This window comes from Protomyctophum bolini (genome assembly GCF_963924005.1).
Source record: "Protomyctophum bolini genome assembly, chromosome: 15".
NCBI classification, from domain to species: Eukaryota; Metazoa; Chordata; class Actinopteri; order Myctophiformes; family Myctophidae; genus Protomyctophum; species Protomyctophum bolini.
The window spans coordinates 29,496,215-29,519,262 of NC_137876.1; the positions used below are offsets into that span (position 1 = coordinate 29,496,215).

At 41.4% G+C, this 23,048-nt stretch overlaps 2 protein-coding genes across 2 annotated transcripts; one reads left to right on the plus strand and one right to left on the minus strand.

The window, feature by feature from the left end:
* Nucleotides 1–726: 726 nt before the first annotated feature.
* cpxm1a (carboxypeptidase X (M14 family), member 1a) lies at nt 727–11,754 on the plus strand. The gene is made up of 13 exons (XM_080783698.1): nt 727–1,150; nt 2,377–2,486; nt 3,199–3,338; nt 3,791–3,875; nt 4,277–4,427; nt 4,597–4,685; nt 5,179–5,302; nt 7,196–7,392; nt 7,761–7,940; nt 8,422–8,716; nt 9,541–9,680; nt 9,773–9,875; nt 10,058–11,754. The coding sequence occupies exons 1-13, from the start codon at nt 784–786 to the stop codon at nt 10,384–10,386; spliced, it is 2,310 nt and encodes a 769-aa protein (XP_080639824.1). The 5' UTR covers nt 727–783; the 3' UTR covers nt 10,387–11,754.
* Nucleotides 11,755–13,616: 1,862 nt separating this feature from the next.
* Nucleotides 13,617–22,583, minus strand: wdr32 (WD repeat domain 32). Its single transcript, XM_080783700.1, has 7 exons — nt 21,814–22,583; nt 21,275–21,388; nt 20,623–20,820; nt 18,229–18,431; nt 16,317–16,397; nt 15,823–15,968; nt 13,617–14,671 (listed from the first exon to the last, which is right to left on the minus strand). Exons 1-7 carry the CDS (start codon nt 22,314–22,316, stop codon nt 14,300–14,302), a joined length of 1,617 nt encoding a protein of 538 aa, XP_080639826.1. The 5' UTR covers nt 22,317–22,583; the 3' UTR covers nt 13,617–14,299.
* Nucleotides 22,584–23,048: the final 465 nt, after the last annotated feature.

Genomic DNA, 23,048 nt, shown 5'->3' on the forward strand with positions numbered 1-23,048 from the left:
CCTTTTGCTTCCAAGTCCGAAAAGTCCTTTCCGTTTGGCGCTTTAATCATAGAGCTCAACTTGGGTGTTTCCAATAAATGGACATCAATGCTTTGATTGTTCTTATTTTTTAATATTTCTCAAACGAGCCTTCACTTTCCTGCAGGTAATTCTGGGGTGTTTTGGAACCAAACACATGTATATTCAACGATTCTTTACCTATAACTGGCAGGTTAAGTGCTCTGGAAATATCCTCTTTAATGAAACTGCGGGTGCTACCACCATCTGGCACCTGTCTACTTGGCTTTGCGTTGGTGCATCTATCCAAATGGTATTGGTAGCTGTCTGCAGCAAACGATCCCCGAGCCTACAATACTGTCTGTACTATTGTCAGAGTTGCTTGCTACATATGCACTACTGTTCTGCAACACTGTGGACGTGTCGTTGCCGTGGTCGGCGCGTCTATCACGCGCTGACTGCAGGCTGTTGTCCGTAGCCTACTCTACCGGACAACTCACCAAAAAGAGTAGAAATGGTGAGTTGTCTTGTTACCCATAAAGCTATAGGCTATACATAATGTGTTAAGCTTTGACGTGAAAGATGTGCGCGTGTCCTCAAGCCTATAACCACACATGACATAATGTAAACTACAACCATGCGCTTGTTTTTTATGGATTACGGTTTTTGCAGGACTTTGGGGAGGGTGGGGTTGGGGAGGTTGATGCAGCGCGGTTCGGGTCTGACTGTGGCTGTCATCTGTTGAACCGTTTTCGCAGCCTGAGCCTGCACCAAACAAAGAGAAAGATGGAAAAGCTATTGTGCATTGGGACTACAATACTTGTTCTGACAAGTTTTAACGAGACAGGAGCACTGATCACTAATGCTACGTCTGGTAGCTATACTTTTAACACAAGTAGACCTACAGCTGCAACTTCAGATTGGACTGTTTCTGTCACAATAATTAACTCTTCCATTGTACATCAAGAAGAGACCAGCACAGTCGGATGGACATCGATACCTACTACAGCAGCGACAGAGATGCTCACCACTACTGTCAGAGATAATCAAACCGTCAAGATAAACGTAGAAAAAGATGGTAAAGAAACCCCTGAAAATAAGGAGAAAGGCGAAACTACTGAAAGCAAGACAGAGGATGCGTCAAAAACACTGGGTAGGTCAGACGCAGGGGACTAATATTTGACCTTTTGTGTTTTGTTTTGTATTTATTTTTAATTTGCGGGGGAAAACTAGAAAATGAAACTATTTGATATATTATATATTTTATAAAAGCAATTAGCCCACGTTACGTTAATTGAATTATAGTTGCCTGCCTGCCTAAGCATTCATTTTGGTATTTGTTATTGGCCTGTGATATTTGAAATCATTCAAGTAAATTTGTTTATGTAAAATCCTAAAAAATTGGAATTGTACAGATGTAGCCTATTTCAAAATAAGATAAACAATACATTATACAACTTAGAAAGGCATGCAGTGCAGGTCAGCCAACAAATACATATTTGTCTTGGATTCAAAGCAAATTGAATCAATTCATCAAGATTGTGTGAGAGAGGATTTTCACATGCCATGCTATAGGCCTACCCATGTCAAATGCAAACAGGATTTCAGGTACCACAATAGTTTTATTTCAAATGAATGCAACTGAACTAATTTCTTCATTGAAAGAGACAAACTGCTTTTGATCTTGTTAGCATATCCTCCTGTTATTGATCTAAAAGCCATACAATCTTTGTGGTTTTCTCCACAGCCTGCTTAGACTTGACTCTCCTGACCCATGTCTGAGCTGCGGTGTCTCATTACATGCATACACTGTCCATACTTTCGCACAGGCTCACTTATCTGCAAGTCCACTTTCCTTGACTCCCAACTTATGGAGAGTGAGAGAGGTGGGGGTAGGGGGGGGGGGGGCGTTGTGGTTTCCGCAAACCTTGGAACTCACCCAGTAGTATTATACTTAAGACCTTGTGGGGACATAATGAGAACATAATGGTCTAATACTATCAGACTGTGAGGTTGCTTACTCAGAACAACCAAAAGATGGTATTTAACCCTTCAGCAGTCTGACCAGAATAGTTTTTACTTGAATGTAAAATATTGCATCCCTAGTTCAAGAGAAAAGAGTCTGCACACCATTTTCTGCATTTACTTCACATACTTGAAGGAAATGGGAGCAGCAAATGGTGTGCAGACTATTTTCTCTTGAACATCGCTGTTTTTGATCCTGCACACAGCTTATTAGGTTGTGGATGTCTTTTTGGCTGTTTTTCAGCCTCTGTTTGACACCAAATATTGCATTCCTAGACAAGCACAGAAAGACAACATAAAAATACAGAAGTACACAGAAGATGGTATCTGCTAAATGCTTTCATTCTTCTCCAGACTGCCCTCCACTTGGCCTGGAGTCCCTGCGAGTTCAGGACAGCCAGCTCCAGGCATCTTCCTTCCAACGGTCAGGGCTGGGCCCTCATAGGGGCAGGCTAAACATTCAGGTTTGTCTAAGCTATTCTCTCAGAATCATGGTCTACTCTACTGCCTTTTTACCCCATTTATGGAGTCAGGATACTAAGAAGGTTGTGTGTGTGCAAGTGCATGACAGAGAGAGAGAGAGAGAGAGAAGAGAGGTATAGAGTGTGTGAGAGAGGGGGGGGCACAGGAGAGAAATAGTCTATCAAAATTATTCAAAGACAGGGATGTTGGGAACACATTACATTACTTCACATACATTGTCTCGGTTGGAGAAAATAAATACTTACTACTTACTACATATACTATACACTGTACTGTACTGTACTGCACTGTACTGTACTGTACTGTACTGTCAACTATAGTAGCCTACATATAACACAACAATGCCCCAATGCATTGGTCAATCACCACAATACATGCATTTGTTTTCTCAGAACAATTTCCATGGTAATCTTCATTGAACTTACTTTACTTACCATATATTTTTAAGTAACTTTTTTCAGCATTCATATTCTTTATTTGTTAGATAGGATAGTAGAGAAAGATAGGAAGCCAATGGCAGAGAGAGGAGAGACATGCGACACAAGACCCAGGAATCAGATTTTAACTCGGATCCTGACGGCTCACGAGGAGCACTTGCTCTGGTGCAATAACTGCAACTGGCTGAACCACCAGGCAGGCACCCCGTTCATTATAATATATACATTTAACTTAATCATTACTTTGCATTTGTAGTCAGGCATTGAAGACGGGGACCTGTATGATGGAGCTTGGTGTGCAGAGTACAAAGATCGGAACCAGTGGCTGGAGTTGGACGCCATCTACCTGACCATGTTCACCGGAGTCATCCTGCAGGGCAGGAACTCCATCTGGAGGTCAGGTACTATCTAACTACTTGTTCATATTGAGTAATATTACCAATGATCAATTATTATGGGTAATAATAATAATGTTTTTTGTAAATACAAACAAAAAAAATCTATCGCAAGTGTATAGCATTCAATAGTTAACACTTTGAACAAAAGAGAGAGAAAAAAAAACTTTCCATTGACCAAATTTAATGATGATAATTATTTCCCAATATGACATTTAGGAAATTAGCTCATTATTTACATAAGGTTGTTATTGTTAATCATAGTAAAAATATATTTAGCAATTTGATATAATTGAACTCGACTACTACCTATTACAACACTGACTATACAAGCAGTACTGCACTGTAGGGTACTGTACAATCACAGACGAGTTAGTGGAAAGAGCCCATCACAAAAAATGCTTTTATTTTGCTTAATGAGGTTTTAATTTCTTGGACTTGGTGTGGTTACAGCTGGGACTGGGTCCATACATACAAGGTGCAGCTGAGTAATGACTCTACGAACTGGGAAACCTGTATGAATGGGACAGAGGAGGCGGTATGTGTGAATACCTCTTTATTATTGTACATATATCTATTATCTTATTGGCTTTTTGAACTATTCCTCCAACCATACTATTTGCAACAACCATGCTAAGTTTCTATATATTTTGTATCCCACATTGAATATTCCCATAACCACCTAAACTATTTATTCACTTAGTTGACCGTGGTCAACCTAGGGCTTGGTCTGCCCCTTTTTCCCCCTCTAATGAACATCATAATATGCAGATCAGTTATTTTCAATGAAAATAGCTGATCTGCAAGCTCACAACACGGCATGTTGTGAGCTTGTAGATATGCTATTTTTGCTGAATGTTCACCCCAAAATAGGAACACTAGGTTTCAATTGGTTCAATAGTCATATAGTGTTTAATGATGTAACATTGCATTGTGCAGGTATTTAAAGGGAACGAGGACCCAGAGACTCCAGTGCTGGCACTACTCCCTGTTCCCACCGTGGCCCGTTTTATCCGCATCAACCCTCAGACCTGGTACTTTAATGGCACCATCTGCCTCAGGGCTGAGATACTTGGCTGTCGTGTTCCTGGTATAGTTTTAAACCCTTTTTGTTTAAGACATTCAACTTCAGACCTCTGGTATGAATTTGATATAGTTGGTAATTTAAGTCCTTGGCTAATGATTTGGTAAATGTGGATTATCTCTGTTTATATTGAAGATATCCCATTGAACAGTGATATACAGATGCTTCCTCATAGATCCAGATGACATGTACTACTCAGACACAGAACGGGAATCAAAAGACGATCTGGACTTCAGGCATCACAACTACAAAGAGATGCGAAAGGTTAGTCAGTTCCTATTCAATCACAGAGAGAGACCACAGACCAAACACGCATGATGAGTAACATGGTTTGCGACCTTAAAGATAATGCCAAAGCTTTGACTCAGAGTCCAGAGCGTTTGCAGATTTGCGGAACAAATGACTGTAGATTAGATGGACGGATGGACGATAGAATGGATGATAGAATGATAGCCGTTCTGGAAGATTTGGGGCAGAGGTTCATCGTTGGCATCCAGGGAGTGTGTGCGCAAAATGTGGCATCGACCAGGTTAACGGTGCCGGAGATTAGCTGGTAACGGACGGACGGACAGACACACACAGTCACATACACGCTCACACACGGACTCACACACACACAGACGGAGTGCAAAACATACTCTCTCCCCAAGCAAGCTCAATTGTCTGGGATCCGCTTCTTTGATCCTCGAACAAAACAAGACTACCATTTCCAATTAGCCCTCCCACTGACAGGGTTTCTGTCTCCTTTCACTTGAAGCTTATGAAGTCTGTGAACGATGAGTGTCCTGACATCACCCGCATCTACAGCATAGGGAAGAGCTACATGGGCCTCAAACTCTACGTTATGGAGATCTCAGATAACCCCGGCAAGCATGAACTTGGTAAGATGGATTGTTTATTTTGTTTTCTCTTAGCAGGAGGATGTACAGGAACCTCAGGCAAGATCACTGCAGTACAAACAGGGACCAACAATGCCAGGCTGAAACTTAGTAGTATGATATTATTTCTTGCAGAAGGCTAAAAGTCATGGGTTGTTTACATTTATCCATAACCAATTTGTTTTGAGTGGTTTCGTTGCAAGTTGATAGCACTTCCTAACCAGTAAAAAATGTGCAAACATTTTATTTCTGCCAATGACTTCATTATCCACTTTCAATCTGGTATCCCTGTTTTGGGCATGTCATTATAGACAAAGACAAACATTTAAAAAAAAAAGTAATGCGTTTTTTATTTTCACCATGTGACACCATTATGCGAAGAAGTATAAAATATGGCTTCAGTGGTTATCCAGTCAAGTTGCTTTAAGTTCAACAGCCCCTGGGATGAACTGCTTCCTCCATTCTCTTCATGCTAACCTGATAGTGGCTGTTTAGGGGCCCAGTTGAACTTCCCCTTGTGTTTATACAGCCTGAGTTCTAGAGCAAGACTGGATAACAAACCCTGCAGTGTCCTGTTGAAAAGGCCTCTCAAATAAACAAACAGATTATGGTTTCAAATTCAATAGTTCAAGAATATGTATACACCATCAAAATCAAGAAGGTTCCTGTGTTAAACTGAGTTCAAATAAAAATGCATTATCGCCATAACTTGGCTGTTCTGTCTGGTAGCTAGTTGTGGTCACTCGACTTGTGCCAAAGTGTAAATAGAAGTACAGCTAGTCTACTTGGCAAGACATGAACACATTTTACATTTACTTTTCTATCTGAGAGAATGAGAATGTAGGCTATTCAGTATGTGCAAACAGCTGAGTCTCATTCACAGTGGTTTCATGGATAATTAGGTCCCGGTGCAGACTTTTTATGGGCAATGGTAGTGTTTGGACTCACTATTTCTCCGCATCATCAGTAAGGTTTCATCAATAAAAGACCCATGTCTTTATGGGCATGTTATTGAGTCTTGATTCTTACAGGACTATACTGTATTTTACGAGTCCACCAATCTTATTGAATTACAGAGAGGTCTGAATTGTCTCTAGAAACTGTCCTGACAGTTTCTAGACAGTGGTAAAGGCCAAGACAAATTAACCATACTGTATGTCTAAGTTTAAGGCAGGGCTGGACCAAATTACGCCTAACTATTAACCCTATCTGCTTTAAGTGGGTTGCATTAATGTGCACCTGTGTATTGCATGTGAGTTTACCTTGCACACCAAACTAAGGTGAATCATTGTTGTCATTATTTTTGTATTGCCCCAGGGTAAAAATATATATACCAGTTTTATTTTCTTTCTTTTTTCTGTTTTGCTTGGCCCATAATATGCCAATATTCAGGATATTCAGGCTAGGCCTATATCCTTTTATAATCATTGGCAAGTTTCTGTAGTTCACGCTTTTGCCAAATCTTATCTGAATCCTTGAATGCGTTCCCAATGTGCTCCTGGGCTTCTGCCAATAGCTAAAGAGTCTCATTATGTAGTGAATTACTGTGAATGGTTGCAACAATTCGAGCAAGGCACATTCATTTCAAGTAGAATTCAGTGGAAGACGGCGTGGTCAGTTAAAACACATATGGCCAATAACCACAATCCAAACAGAGCCTCATGTTGGACTAGTGACTCACCCAGGAGTGTAAATCAAGATATTCTTCTGTTTCTCTTCAGCCTTTTATAGTCTAATGAAATGAACACTGATCCCATCAGGGATCTTCTTTGTTTTGCCACAGAGGAATAGTTCATAAAGATCACAATATTCTGTTTAGTTGCCACCTTTCTAACATTGTCGGTAACCACTAGTAAAAACATCCCGTAACTGGCTTTCTATTGCCCCTCTTGGCAGGTGAGCCAGAGTTCCGCTACGTGGCAGGGATGCATGGGAATGAGGCTCTTGGCCGAGAGCTGTTGCTCAACCTCATGCAGTACATGTGCCGGGAATACAAAGGCGGCAACCAGCGCATTGTGCGCCTGGTGACTAAAACACGGATTCACCTACTGCCTTCCATGAACCCTGATGGCTACGAAGGAGCATATGAGCTGGTACACAAAGGAGATAATGAATGAGTATGGTATTAGACAGACTTTAGGAGTTGGACAGTAGAGACGTTTCTACAAAATGAGAGGGCAGTCAACTTTTATTTATTTATTTAATTCATGGTGAAAACATTGAAAATATGTGGAGGAAGCGAGACATATTTGGGCAGATTCAGTCCTGACTGAGACAGCAACAAAACAGCCAATTTATAGATAGATTTTAGTGTTTGCACAATGTATGAGCTGTACATTTATTTAAACTGTCAATATGCCTCTCTACCAAGTTGGGGCATCAAGTCAAAATCGTATGCAGAAATTGAAGTTGTTATGTAACATGAATCATGATTGTGATTTTTGTGATTGATTGATCGTAGGGCTCAGAACTGGCTGGCTGGGCCCATGGGCGGTACAGTTTTGAGGGCATTGATATGAACCACAACTTCCCTGACCTCAACAACATAATGTGGGACGCTCAGGAGATGGCGGTTGACAAATCTAAAGTCACCAACCACTACATCCCCATTCCAGAGTACTACACCCAAGAAGATGCCTTTGTAAGTCAGTTATTTAAGGAGCATGGCTTGGCTTGAAGTCGTATTGCTGTCACAATAGTAGTACTGGCAGCAAACAGCTAAACTTATACAATAGATGCCATCTAAGAATAGGCACTAACAATCAATGAATCCGCTCATGCAGAGAATGTTTTCTCAACGGAATCTGAGAACATCTTGAAATGTTAAAATCATGTGTGCTTACCCTCTGTGGCATGCAAGCAATATTAGATATTTCGAACAGGAAATCTATTCAGAGCTGAAGAAATTGCTTTATGTTTTTGCTGGTAAAACAAGAAGAAGCGATTATTTTATAGTAAGAGTCCAATCTGTTGCAGTCCAGTTCTATTCTTATGAAATTGTTAGGTTTATTTTTTTCAAGGACAGGAATCTCAATCCCTTTTTTCTCCAATAAAGCAGAACCTTACAAACATAATTCAAGCTGATACTTCATCAGTTTAACGCTTACACTTACTCTTCTCAGGTCGCGCCTGAGACCCGCGCAGTCATCAACTGGATGCAGAACATCCCCTTTGTCCTCAGCGCTAACCTCCATGGTGGTGAGTTGGTGGTCACCTATCCCTTTGACTGCACTCGCGACTGGATCCCCAAGGAAGACACCCCGTCAAGCGACGACGGGTTCTTCCGCTGGCTCGCCACTGTATACGCCTCCACCAACTTGGTGATGGCCAATCCTGACCGTCGCCACTGTCACTACGAAGACTTCCAGCAGCACCACAACATTATCAACGGAGGGGCCTGGCACACTGTCCCTGGGAGTGAGTACCTCAGTACACAGTCAAATCCTCAGGGTTCATTTAACCCATTAAACACAGTCAAATCCTCAGGGTTCATTTAACCCATTAAAACCCATTAAACACAGTCAAATCCTCAGGGTTCATTTAACTCTTGACTTTGAAATGAACCCATAGGAGTTTACATCCTATAATGAAAGATCATAGTCAACAGTGAGATTTAATGTTACTTAATTTACATTTGTCCAAATGTGTGTCATGTTTGTATTTTTTCAAATGATGGATATCTCATTTTGGAATGAAACAACTCATTCCATTGGGGGTCACGAAGAGTGCATTACAGAACATTCCCCCCTTCTTAAAACAAGGGAATGTACTGTATGTACTGTGCTGGTTCTTAAGAATCTTCAGTCAGTAAGGAACATGTACTGTACGAACTTCATCATGTTTTTCAAATAGGGATCCCTGGTGTATTCTTGTTTGTTTGTCTTGGACGAGTGTAATATGAACTAATTCCAGACATCTGTTTAAACGTTTTTCTCTGTCATCAACTTGGCTGTAAAAATAATTCCCTATACACAGGCTGCAGCTCCAAAACAAGCTTACTCTCACTACAGTTATATGTATATACTTAGATCAAAGACTGTTATACTGAACTCAATTAAAAGGAATTGGAATGAACTTAAATGAACTCTCCTCCACACTCGCCTTCCGGTTTATATAAACAAGAGTGCTATAGCGAAACCAATATTTACAACTGAATCGTGCTAACCCTCTTCAAAGCTTAACGTACTAAGCCTGTACCCTGCGTTTCTATTATGTGATGGTTGAGTGTATGTTTCCCGCAGGTATGAATGACTTCAGCTACCTCCACACCAACTGCTTTGAGGTGACAGTGGAGCTGTCCTGTGACAAGTTCCCTCATGTCAGTGAGCTTCCCATTGAGTGGGAGAACAACAAAGAGTCTCTACTGGTTTATATGGAACAGGTCAGTCAGTTGTGTCGGTACATTGTCTACCCTTTCCTTACCAACTTGCATTTCACCAACGTTTGGCGTTCAAATATTTACTCTCCACTTAGGTTCACAGAGGAATCAAAGGTGTGGTGAGAGACAAGATTACCAAAGAAGGAATAGAAGATGCTATAATCAAGGTTGAAGGCCACGACCATCACATCAGATCAGGTAGAATCCTACCTTACCTCTTTGTTCTATTAAAATTGTGATGCATTTTAAAAGATACATCTGCCAGATAATTCATAATGATTTATGTATGGGATGTTGGGCATCCATTTTTTGCAGGTTTGTTCTCCTTACGTTTTGTTTTTAAATAAATCTTGTGTGTCCCCTGCCTGTCATCTCTGTAGCGGGTGACGGGGACTACTGGCGCCTGCTAAACCCGGGAGAGTACAAGGTGGTGGTGTGGGCTGAGGGCTACTTCCCCTCCATGCGGCGCTGCCGTGTGGGCATGGATCCACGCCCCACCATCTGTGACTTCAATCTAACCCTTACGCCCAGGCTGAGGCTGAAGGACATCAGGGCTAAAGGAGGGAAGATTCCTCAGGACCTTCAGTTGCGTCTTCGTGCCCTGAGGCTCCGTAAGCTGCGTGTCAGCACCAAGGCTATCAATCGCAGGCGCCAGAGCCAGCAACAGCAGCAAAGGAAAGCCCGCTCTGCAAGAGCCAAGAGGGCATGATGAGTGCCTGGGTGAAGGAGTGCATTTAGCATTTACATGCACAGAAATAAAGTTGTCATATCCTTATTGAGGCAACACACCAAAGTGGTCCTGCAAATGCCTTACACTAAATTAAGGTGTTGATCGCAGTAAGCATAACCCTATTAAAACCACTGGAGTTGTGCTCAAGCTCTCAGTATATTTAGGCAAGTAAACAGCAGCCTTAGTGGGTTTTGTTAGTCAAGTTGTGAAGCAATGCAAAAAACACAATACTGGTGCTTTCTTCAGGACTGTATACAACACAATCCTCAGTGTTAATTCAAAACTCTTGTACAGAGTGGATTCTGAATGAAGCACAATGTCTCGGAAATGAACTGTTTACGCGCTGCAGTATCCATGTTATCCTCCTGCTAAAGGCTTTAGGGATGAGGTATGAGGATCGAGTGATTGAGTATCAGCTGGTCTGATAAATGAAATGTTTTTCTAACACTGTACTTATATTTTACAATGACTATTAGTCCACCAGAACCATATAAATATCACAGACAAATACAACATCCATTGCCGTTTTTGTCTAATCTTTATTCTCAAGCCCATGTATTATGCCTTTTGGGAGAATCAGTTTGGATAACAATGAGTTCATTATATGATGTCAGTATACAGTATCTATGCTCAGCTATGTTCCATGAGCCTCTATGCTGTGGTACATTTTGAAACACCCCCTCCTCACACTGCCACACAGGGAATCTGTTACAATCAAAGTTGCTGAGAGCCAAATGTATTAGTGTTGAAGCCTACAGTAGACTGCTGGTTGTTTTCTTGTTATTCAGTGGGGAATGTCTTGTGCTCACTGACATTTTGACTACCATCTAGTGGATGTTCCCAAGCATTGCAAGGTTGTTGAGTAAAATAAATAGTCAGGCAGTGCAAAAAGCCACTTTTATTTCAGTGATAATAAGTACCATTTTAGTCATTTCATTGTTGGGATTACTTAGAGCCATTTAGGAACCAACATTGTGAGCTTCAAACCTGTCAAAACAGTTTTGTCCCGCACTCAAATGAAAACAGAAGGTAACAGTGTGCTCGCAAATTATTAAACAATAATGTTCAACCAACCAAATCTGAATGCAGGTAAAAACCATGACAGGGCTGCCAAAACAAAAAGAAAGATTTGTAATTTGGTAACAAATACCATGTTTATATTTGCTTTATGTAATATGGCATTTCTCACAAATGAGCAAGCAAAGAAAAGCAGCAACAGAGATGAGGTCAATGCAATAATTCAAATAGACTAGAGGCTACAACTATCTTGCCAATGCTCCAGTATTTTCTTCCCGGTGTACATTATAACTTTGTCCCGTTTAAAAAATATATTTGTTTTTATCCGTCTCTTGAATTGACTGAATTGAACCCACTTCTGGTTTGCAGAACAGTGAGCATGTAACTGAGGTACAGAGTGCAAAAGACATCGTTCCTTCCCTCTCTCCTCCCGACACACATGATTCAGTCAGTATGAAGCATTTTGGGAGCTTAGAATTATAAGGTCTCATCGACGGTAATATAAAAAGATCTTCTCACAGCTAGTATGTTCTTATCCAACACTTTTTAATTATATACAATAACTTTAGAATTAACAAGAATAATGCCACTTCTACTTTCAGGGCACAGTAACTTCCCTGGCAGAAAGTAGGGTGTATTATCTAGATGTTTGTTTTTCCCACATTGACCATTAAACATCCTATATAAACAAAGCTAATAACATTTTGTACATTTCTATTAATCAAGCACTTCAACATTTTCAAAAATCCAACTTCAGTTATCTACAAAATTATCTTATTGCTGAGACAGCTTATGCTTACAAACACTAAACCCCATCACCAAATGAAACCTTACAAGTCCAAGCTCACATTTACTGCACAGCTACATCAGGTAAGGAGCAGCCATACGCCAGACCCAACAATCTTAAGACATGTTTTGGCATCAGACAGCTCCAAGCAGAGCACCCCTCTCGCATAAATAAGAAATAAGAATAGGAGGATATTTATCAAGGCTGGTGTGCATAGTTGTATAGGCTCATGTTGCCTATCACTTGCTTATAACGAACAAAACTTAAATCACTAAGTATTTTAACTGTCATAATAAGGTGAATATCTGGGGGCATTTGCCTGGTTTTTGGGACCACGCTATACACTACACAGGGTTCCCTTCCCCGAAAGCATCGTATGTGATTTTTGTAACCATCCACTCTCCTCCACTTAAGTAAAATAGCAAAAAATGTTGAAGTGTCATTAGCAAAGCTAATGAGAGAAATGCTGCCATATCCTTTCACTCTATACTACAATCTGAGTGCCTTGCCACCACAAACAAATTTGGATAATTTCTTGTTTTGTCAGGGAGATGGCCAATATAAAAGAAAATGCTGATGGTAACATTCTCAGCAGCAACCAACAAAATGAGCCATTATTTCAAAAATCTTCTCAAATACTTCCCAGAAACAATACCTTCCTGTGTGATTATAGCAACCATGCTGCAAGCACTGCTCCTCCACACATTTCCTCAAATACTTTGTCTCAAATACTTTTGCATCTCTTTTATAAGAGTATGGGATTTCCCTTTCAGGGCCCTAAATTTTAAAATGCACAAATAAGGTGAAAACAACATCCAAATAGGAAGTCTCACAGACCACAGTGAGAGAAAGAATATCCAATGTATAAACCGTGCTACATGTAGTTAGTGTAAATTCATTCAAATTCATTCAAAATAACTACAACAATAAAAAACATTTAAAATCCACAAAAGACAAAGAAAAGACAAGGACAATTAGAAAAAGAGGTGTAGAACAAACGTTAATAAGGTAGGTAGGAGAAGGTCACCATCCATAACCACAGCGGGAAGGCATCCAACGATCTTTGCGCAGGGGTCAAAGTTCAGATTGTATGAGCAGAAAAGCAGCACCTATGGGAAGGCATGACAACCGTGAACTGATGTAGCTGTGAACTGATGAAGCTGTGAACTGATGAAGCTGTGAACTGATGCTTCCCCATGAAATGTTCTAGAATGGAGGATGCTGAAGAACAGCTGTGAACTGATGCTTCCCGATGAAATGTTCCAGAATGGAGGATGCTGAAGAACAGCTGCCCGGTTCTCAATTGTCGTGTGAAGACTAATGACTGTACTTTTGTTATTAGTGTTGTTCTGACAACAATGTAAAATATCAGCGTCATTCCTTTTTTAATTCATATTATTTTTAACTTTTAACTTCTGGGCGTTAGTCTCAACAAGACTCATGGTGGGTTACTAGTACTAATGTTAAAGAACACACAGTTCCAAACAATGATTGGTTGAGAAATCTAATGATATGTTTGTGAGTGATGCCATTATTCCACCTTGACCTACGCAACAGCGACCAAACCAAGGCTATGTTGTTTGATCTTGCGGCCCACATCAGTCCTCATTGCAGTCCACAGCCATTCTTTGACTCTCTAAATCCCCCATTTTTCACCATAGATTAATTCCTATTTAAAGTTTTGGATTTGAAAGGCTTAAAGTTTCACCACAAGGCCATTGATTCTTCAGCCAGTATTCCCCATACTTCAGTCTTTTCTCTACAGGCTGATGGTGTAAGTAGCTGCAGTCAGTATACCAGACCTGGGAAAATAGTATTCGAATACACTGTTTAAAACTAGTTCGATGACAGATGGGAGCTGTTTGCCACATGGAACAATATAGGAATTTGAGACCACCAAAATAAAATGTTTTTAAAGTCAATTTACTATAATTCTTATATAATTATGTAGAAAACAAAGGAGAGGGGGGGGGGGGGTGTCTAAATATGAACAACTACTATTTATCCCAGGTCCATATATTACGTCCACGTTTGTTCACCTAGGTGCAGCACAGGTAAATGGGTCCACTTGTGGGACAGAAACAGATGCTAGAACTTGGGCTGATAGAGTGCCACACGGCCACTAAGGCAACCAGAGGCCAGCTGGCAATGTGTTGGGGAGAACTTGGTGGTGAGCACCACGTCGCTGTGAGAGTAGATGGAGCGAACCTCCCTCAGCACGCTGGTCTGGACAGGTAGGCAGTCAGCTAGCTCGGCACAGTGCTCGTCAAAGGCCAGCAGGCGGACGCCGTAGGCGTAAGGCGAGCATATGAGGCGGCCGTCGGGGCTGAAACACAACTCTTTGATGTAGCCTCGGCCCACGTTGGCCTCCTCAATGTAGTGGGTGAGACGCAGGGAGCAGCGTGGGGAGACGGGTGGCCGCGATGGTGCCCCCTCCTGGAACTCATACACGCACGTCCACTGGAGGGAGGCAGAAGAAAGCGGGGTTTAACCCATTAAGACCTGAGACCAGATTCTACAAAACATCTTCTAAATCATGACAGTTTTCTGAAAAACCTATGTGGTTGAAAAACTACTATGTCAGTGGTTCTCATGTGACCCCCATGTGACTTTACCTGGGTAACATCATATTCTGATACTTGAATGTTTTGACATGATGATGAATGAATAATAATCCTGTACCGCAACCGTGTACCGTTTTGTTTCATTAGTGTGATCGTGATAAAATAGGCTACAGCTGTTGTTCCGCGACTGAGCAATCAACTTTTCACCACTGTTTGGAATCCTTGTGAACTTAGGTGGGGAAACAGTTTCCAGGAATTACATTTTGGGGCAGCAAGATGTGTTGTCGTCGTCGACCCCCCCCACACACGCACAATCAGAAGCACAGTAAGCTCAAAGAGATATACCTGCCAGACGAGTAGGATACAAAGTGTGTTTGTCCTCTCAGTCTCAGTCGTGTTTTCAAATGGATTTGAAAATACGACGGGAAAACTTGGGATTCCCTTCTCACATACCAGTGGCACATGTCCCGGTGGTTGGGAACCTCTGGTTTAATTACTGGTAGCTGCCCTCTTCACCAGACTGGAAAGTGTCCAAAGCTCTTCTAATAATGAGACTGGCTTTTTGCCAGCTATTTGATATTAAAAGTAATGCCTAGGATTTTATCTAATTACAGTGAACTTGTTAGTTATTTATTTTGGACAGTGGCACACTAATGTCTTGGCTCTTTAAGTTACAGTCATTATTTAGGATGCAAAATAAAGCCAAATGACACAAAGTATGTCAAATCAAACATTGCTAATTTTCGGAGAGAATCTTCAGTCAGATTATTAGAGATGAATGGTCCAACCATTTATGTATGACAAACATATTTTGGAAGGACTATAGCACTGTGTTTACAGGCCCAGATACCAGAAGATCAATGAGACCTCCATTGCAATTTTCCATCAAAGTTTATTTAGCATTTAGCAAATCATGCAAAAACTAAACAATAAAAAAAGCAAAAACAGTGCCCTTTAATTAAAACTGGTAATTTGAGCCAAAAGACAGCAGTTTTAAAAAGCCATTAACTTTTTCCCCCCTTCTTCGGGCTAGTAGTGTTCACTAACCTCCTGGTCATCCATGTTACTAGAACAACGGATGAGTGTGGCCCAACCTTTAGGGTGGAGCTGGAGGGAGGTGATGCAGTTCCCTCTGTCCCTCTCTCCAGGTATTTCTGGGGTCAGCACCTCCAGGCTATTCCTGGGAGACATACCTGGAAGAGGATAATGATAGTTTTATTATATATATATATTCTTTATTTAAAAACATCTACAATCATGTTACATACTTTTTTAAATAACATTTCTTTGGTTGACCAAGGGGTTTTTTTTTTTCAAAACAAAGACAAAATAAATCAAATGGGAGAGATAAAAAAATAAACTAATGACTTTTAGGGGTTATAAAAAGTGGCCTATATCAGGAACTAATTATGAAGTTCATAATTATACTGTATTGTATGGTGACCGAGTATCACAAAAAACCTCATTATTTTGTTGAGATAAGCTGTAATTAACATTTTCCACACAATTTTGATTAGACAGTAAGTAGAACATTTAAATACCTTCTTTGTGAGGATGGATCTTGCTGGAGTCATTTCCCTGGCGGGAAGTTCCAGTAGACCTGGATGCTGATGTACCGCCATCTACACAGACCAAGAGAGACAGAGAAATGTGTTTGTTTTCCCCCCACTTCAATATAGATGGATAAAACAAGCATGGACGTCTAAACGTAAAGCTCAGGCTTCTTCAAAAGGCCTTTATCAGCAAAATAATGTGGAAAATTGTGGGGGTTAAAATGTGGATATTTCACTTAAAAAGAAACGTTGTAATTTCATCGTCCACTCAGTCTTATGTTACCCCCGTTACCCCAATCAAACTAGAAGGTGAAGCACTAGAGGTGGAGGGCTTCACCTATCTAGGCAGTGTTGTCGACAAACAGGGCGGAACAGATGCCGACGTAAAAGTCAGGATTGGCAAGGCAAGAGCAGCTTTCCATCAGCTGAAGAATCTCTGGGGAGCCTCAGATCTTCCCATAAACACAAAGATCAGGATTTGTATTTCTATGGTGAAGCCGGTCCTGCTGTACGGAGCAGAAACCTGGAGAACAACTTTAAACACCATGACAAGAATCCAGACATTCATGACACCTGCCTCAGAAGAATCCTCCGAATACGCTGGCCAAATAAAATCAGTAACCGGGAACTGTGGCAGCGAACAAGTCAACACCCGGTGGAGGAAGAAATCATCCAAAGGCGCTGGCGATAGATCGGCCACACTCTTTGAAAGCCTGCATCTAGCATCACAAGATAAGCCCTGTTCTGGAACCCACAAGGGAGAAGGAAGAGAGGCAGACCACGAAACACCTGGCGCTGTGACCTGGATGCGGATGTGAAGAGATCTGGCCACACATGGGGACAGCTGGAAAAGATGGCCCAGGACCGGGATGTCTGGAGAGCTCTTGTTCGTGGCCTATGCCCAAAGTTGGACTATAGGCGTAAGTAAAGTAAGTAAGTATTAGTCACCATAAACAGGTGTTTTCGATTAATCTATCATGGTTAAAATGGAGTTTGAAGCTACAATGGGTTTGTATAGGAAGGGGGCTGGGCAGCGAAAATTAATATCAATTATCTAAATACTGAATCGAGCAACTTAAAAACGGTCTGGGGTGTTCACATAAGCCTGAGTAGACGATAAAATGACCAAATGTTATTTTGAAAGTGGAATATCCCTTTAAGTGGTTAAGAGGCACCCCTTGTAAAATTCGGAAGCTTACGATGACCCTACTCTATCATTATCTCTGTGTCAGTCTGTGTCAGTGTCTTTGTCTGCAGAAACCCTGCCTTCTGCCTGTATTTATTATGTTTGAATGTTGACAACATTTCTGGGCGCCAACCTTTTGTGTGGCGCCAATTGTATTTGGTCACACCTGCAACAAATACCACTGCTTGCAACATAGTGTAAGCATACAGCAGCTGTTTCACAACCAACTAACCAATAAAACTATAACCGTCTCTCTGGGTCATAGGATCGAAGCAGAAAATGTTACCATCATGGAGTCATGGGGTTCAAAACAGCTAAACAGAGTGAGCAAACAAATATGGCGGACACAGCACTGAAAACACTAATGCCGATTCAGATTCCAAGTGTGAATGAATCTGGATTGGATTTTCCCCATTGGTGAGATTTGATGAGGATGATGCAGAACGAGGTGTTTTCTGCTGGACATTATGAGTTGCATTTAAAAATGACAAGTGGCATATAATTCTACTCATTATACCTTTAAAACCCAGAATCAGATGCGAATGCGACTGGGATCAAATTTAAAAATCTGAATTTAATGAGTGAAAAATAATGACTTTATGCAACACAAACTACATCTGGAAAAGTGTCTTTAAAGTGTTAACTCAAAATGTATTTATGTATTTGGCAGTTGATAACATTCAAAATACTACCAAAAGGAGAATTTTGTCTTACCCGAGCTAAGGGACGTGCGTCGTGCTCGGAGCATGCGGTAGCTGCCCACCTCCAGGGACTGGGTGAGGTCCAGGTCATGGAGGATGAGCAGGTACCCTGAGGAGGTGGAGATGAGCATCTTTGAACAGTCGGGCGTCAGGCGCATCCTCATAAGGTAGCGAGTATGGAAAAACTTCTTGTGCGGGCACCCTTCCTCTGTGAACCTGTAGACAGAGGATTAGATTGGTGAAGACCACAGTGTGGCATGGAAGGGGGGGAAAAATCACACCCATGTGAAGTGAGGGGCGCTCGAATCATCGTACATCATCATCATCAAGAATGGTGGTCCCTTATGGCCCCTACACACTGTAGGAGTTTTAAAGTTGTCGGCGAGTCATCAGATCGTCATTTTTTTATTATTATATCGTTGAGTTCACCAAGATGCGATCCAGACCCGATAATCATTTGTTTTTATTTTATTCATTTTTACATATCATGCATGTGCAGGATGCCGTAATACGAGCGTGAGACCGACACAGAGGACGCCTCTCTCTCTCTCTGTGCATGCCACACACACACACAGGAATAGCCAGGCTACACGGTGAAATGTTTGTGACAGCGTGTAGTGTAGCCTACGTGGGCAGCAGTGATACAGGACATTAAATCTTGATTTTCATGAAATAACTCTCCGTCACACACACACACACACACACACACACACACGAGGTCCAAAGGTTTGCTCTGATGCGGTTTTATCAACATTATTCAAGTGAAACATGAAATGAGTTGGTTATGGGTTTATAGACTATTTAACAGCAACATTGGACAAATATTGCTAACATGTACGACACAGGACAGGGATTTACCCAAGGATTAAATAATAATAATAAACTTTATTTATATAGCACCTTTCATACATAAATGCAGCTCAAAGTGCTTCACAGGGCAGGACACAAAAATAGAATACAATAAAACACAAGTAGTTAAAATGATAGAACAATGGCAAAGAACAAAATCTGAGAAAAAAGTAAGTAAGTAAAAACACCACATGTAGCAAATCAGTCAGGACAGGGTAGGAAGTTGGAACGCACATATTAAAACTCAACTAAAAGCAAGAGTGAAGAGGTGAGTCTTTAAAAATGTCTACGGAGGGTCTGAGCTGGAATGGTAATTTATTCCAGGCTGTTGGGCCGTAGAAGCAAAAAGCTGCCTCAACATATTTCTTTGTGCACATTTTTTTAAGCACTTCAAGCAGGCCAGCAGTGGAGGACCTGAGGGGGCGGTTAGGGACATATCTAGGTAGTCAGTCACGGAGGTACGAAGGTGCAAGACCATTTAGGGATTTATAAACAAGTAAAATAATTTTAAAATAAATTCTAAAAACCACTGTGAGCCAATGCAGTGATGATAGAACTGGGGTAATGTGTTCTCTCATTTTAGTTCTAGTTAACACTCTAGCAGCCGATACAGTTGACATGACAGACAGACAGCAGTGCTGTGAGCAGTGAGCACAGCTGTCCTGTGCTCTCATTGGCTGTAATACAGGACTTCTCTGGACGCGATCGCAACCCAGGTTAATAAAGCTTCTATTGGGCTGGTCAACACCAAGCTAATGCAGCTAGACTATTATTCTCGTTCAATTATTTAACAAAGGCCTTCAAGTGCCAGATCTACACTGGTGGTGTGCAGGGTAGACCCAATGTTCTACAAGTGCTACATTTACGATAGCAGTGTACTTACTACTTTACATTTTTAAGGTGCCTTAGATTAATATTCAAGTCATAGAAGAAGTGATCCACCCCTTTCTATCTATACTTAAAATAGTGTTGATTTTGACGGCACATTTTAGTCATCTGAAATGTTTTAGTGTTAATCTAGTTTTTGTCAACTAAATATCATAATGATTTTAGTGGACTACATCTACAGTTGATTTAGTCGACTAAAATGTATTGGTTATTTATGGCAGTTGTCTTACCAGATCTACCAGCTGAACTTGTAGATCAGCTATTTTCAGCATGCAATACAACCACGCATAAAATGATTTGTCTTTTAGTTCTTATGGATCTCTTCTCCATTACTAGTCCCTCCAACATTTTAGTCTAGTTCATTTGTTAACGAAATATATTTAGTCTTAGTTTACTTTTAGTCATCATAGCTTAGTTTTTATTTTCCTCTGTAAAAAAAGATAGAAAGAAAAGATTAGTCAACAAAATCAACACTAACTTAAAATTGCCTTGTGAGTGGATGTTGGGTGGACAGAGGGCATCACAAATATAACATGCCCATACACAGACAGCTTTAATCTACATTTAAAGGCTGTAAAAAGCTCATATGGAGATGACTTTAAACTAAACCCACGCATAACACTTAAACCCATGCATAATACCAACAAATACATACATAACACACACATACCTGTTGGTATCCCAGGTGATAACATTTCCATCAAAGCCGGAGGTGACCAGGAGACGTGTGTTGGTGTCATACTCTATGTTCTTCACCCAGCTGGCGTGACCGTGCAACGAGCAAACCTTTGAATTCAGCTTGCGCAGATCCCATAATGCAATTGTGGTATCATCCGAACAGGTGGCAAACAGACGATTGTCCAAAAACCTGGAGTGCAAAAATCAAGACAAGACCATATTCAAAACGTACACTGCCGTTGGTTCAGCAGAACTTACGGCTAAAGATTTTTAGGCCGTTTTTGCTTCATGTAGACTGATAAGTGTAGAGACAGGTGCAGCTGAGAATAGAGGAGAGATAGGCAACACACAGGTCTCCAGTCAGAACTGGACCACAGGGATGTTGCTATTATTCAGTTGACACTCAATTTATTATAAAAAAATAAAAAAATAATCAATTTAGCAATTTAACTACAAATTAATACATTTGGGGGTATTGTACATTTTTCTTTCAACCCTTAAAAAAAAGGCTCGATTATATGATTAATTTTGATTAAGTAATCGATAGATAAATCACCAAGACAATAATTGATAGTTGCAGCCCTAGCTGGCACACTATCCACTGACTCCAGTAGGTACCTCTAAAGATTACAGATAGTTTTTACCTTATGTTGTTGACACAGTCCTCATGTGCTTCCACCAGGGTTTTGATGTGTTTGGAGGAGATTGGATCGAACAGGAGCACCTCAGTCTGTTCACAGGCCACGGTCAGCACAGACCTGAGGAGGACAATCAATCACACAGAGGTCAAATGACAATCAATATGGATAAACTCGGCTTCAATGAGTCACACACCAAAACACAAGGAACTGAATGCTCAAAACACCCTGTGAATCACTAGTAGTGATATTTAATCCAGGATGACCTGACCGGAAACAGTGTGCGTGCGCCCATCCTGAAAATAGTAACAAGTACAAGTAGTAATTGTCAGATATAGTACGTTTTTGAGTCAGATGACCCTGCATTTGGCACAGTGACCAGATCAGGCTCTCATACACAAATGCAATTCTTCAGACAGGTCTGTGACATCTTGTTGTTATTGACATCCACTGCTATGACAATTGTAGTTCAATACTTCGATTTTACTCTCATTGACGGATGTAAATGTCAAAATTGTAAATGTAATGTCTATATCTTATATTACCCGTCTGGAGAATATTCCAAGTTGAACACAGCACCGTGTGTCTGAGTGCTCAGGTTGACGGAGTCCGCCGCGGGATTCATTGAGCAGTACAAGTTTGTCATTGTCCTGTAGTTATCCCGAGCGGGGTCGACAAAAAGACCCCTTCTAATAGTCCTGCTTTGCACCCAGGAGAACAGACTGCTCCTGCTGCCCTTCACCGTGCCGCTGGCACCGGGGCAGACCGCCTTGGGCGCCGCCGCCGGGCAGCGGACATCTTTCTCGGTGGCGGTGGTCGCGCCGTCTTCACGCTCATCGTCGCCGCTGCTCTCCAGTGCAGCAGCAGGGGGGTTCTTCTTCCCGGTGGTCCCTGAACTGTCATCATTTTCGTCCTCCTCCGAGTCGTCTGTGTCGGGGTCCTCCTCCTCTTCTTTGTCAGCAGAGGCACTACTGCTGTTCGGAGGCCCGTCCTGCTGCTGCGACTGGTCGTCTGCGTCCTCGCTGTCGCTTCGGTGCCCCGAGTTCATTGTCGCTCCGTCAGGGTCCGCGGACCCGTCTGTCGGGTCGGCTGCGCCGCTGCTGCAGCGTCTCCTCCTCCGTGACAACGATCAGCGACGAGTTACCGTTGTTGGCTACCTTCCGAACATAATATGACAAACTCTCACTCACCAACCCTTTTAACACGCCATGGCTGCGATTCTTCGGCTGGCCGCGCTGCGTTTAGCCGAACAGTATTGTGTTGTTGTCAGACAGACTTGCTACTGCTAGCAGAAGCAGAGAGCGCCTCAGCATAAACAAAATGCATCGCAAAATAAAACGAAGTGACGCCTTTCCGTTTCCTTCTCTACTTGGGGGGAGGGGGGATTCGGGGATTGTGGATTGTATGCCGCCCCCTACTGAGGATGTACGGTGCTGATAGAGCTTTTAAACAAAAGTGATATGAGCAGATATTTTCTATCCAAGCAAAACTGTTTTATTAGTTTGAGTTTCTTTAAGATGGGCTGTGCAACTTGTGCACTTTCTACTTCCTCTTCTTAATAGATATATTACGGGTTTATTTAAATCTATAAATATTTTCATTTAATACATATTTACAAAATATTTTCAAATAACTTAGTATATTTTAGAAATAAATACATGAACATTATTACATACACCTACGGAGACCCCCACTAGCGCCTATAGTCCCTTAATTATTTAGAATCTTTGGTGATGATCACTCTGTAAGTGTAATCACAAAACTTGGCATCGGATCAGAA

Bases quoted from the DNA above. Each gene is read 5' to 3' on its own strand.
- wdr32 (XM_080783700.1), bottom strand. From the start codon at position 22,316: ATGAACTCGGGGCACCGAAGCGACAGCGAGGACGCAGACGACCAGTCG. The intron at 16,398-18,228 runs GTAAGACAAAAT...TGGTCTGTGTAG, and splicing joins ACGCACGTCCCTTAGCTCGG to ATGGCGGTACATCAGCATCC. The intron at 15,969-16,316 runs GTATTTAAATGT...ATCCTCTTCCAG, and splicing joins GATCCATCCTCACAAAGAAG to GTATGTCTCCCAGGAATAGC.
- cpxm1a (XM_080783698.1), top strand. From the start codon at position 784: ATGGAAAAGCTATTGTGCATTGGGACTACAATACTTGTTCTGACAAGT. The intron at 3,876-4,276 runs GTATGTGTGAAT...TGCATTGTGCAG, and splicing joins TGAATGGGACAGAGGAGGCG to GTATTTAAAGGGAACGAGGA. The intron at 5,303-7,195 runs GTAAGATGGATT...CCCTCTTGGCAG, and splicing joins CCCCGGCAAGCATGAACTTG to GTGAGCCAGAGTTCCGCTAC.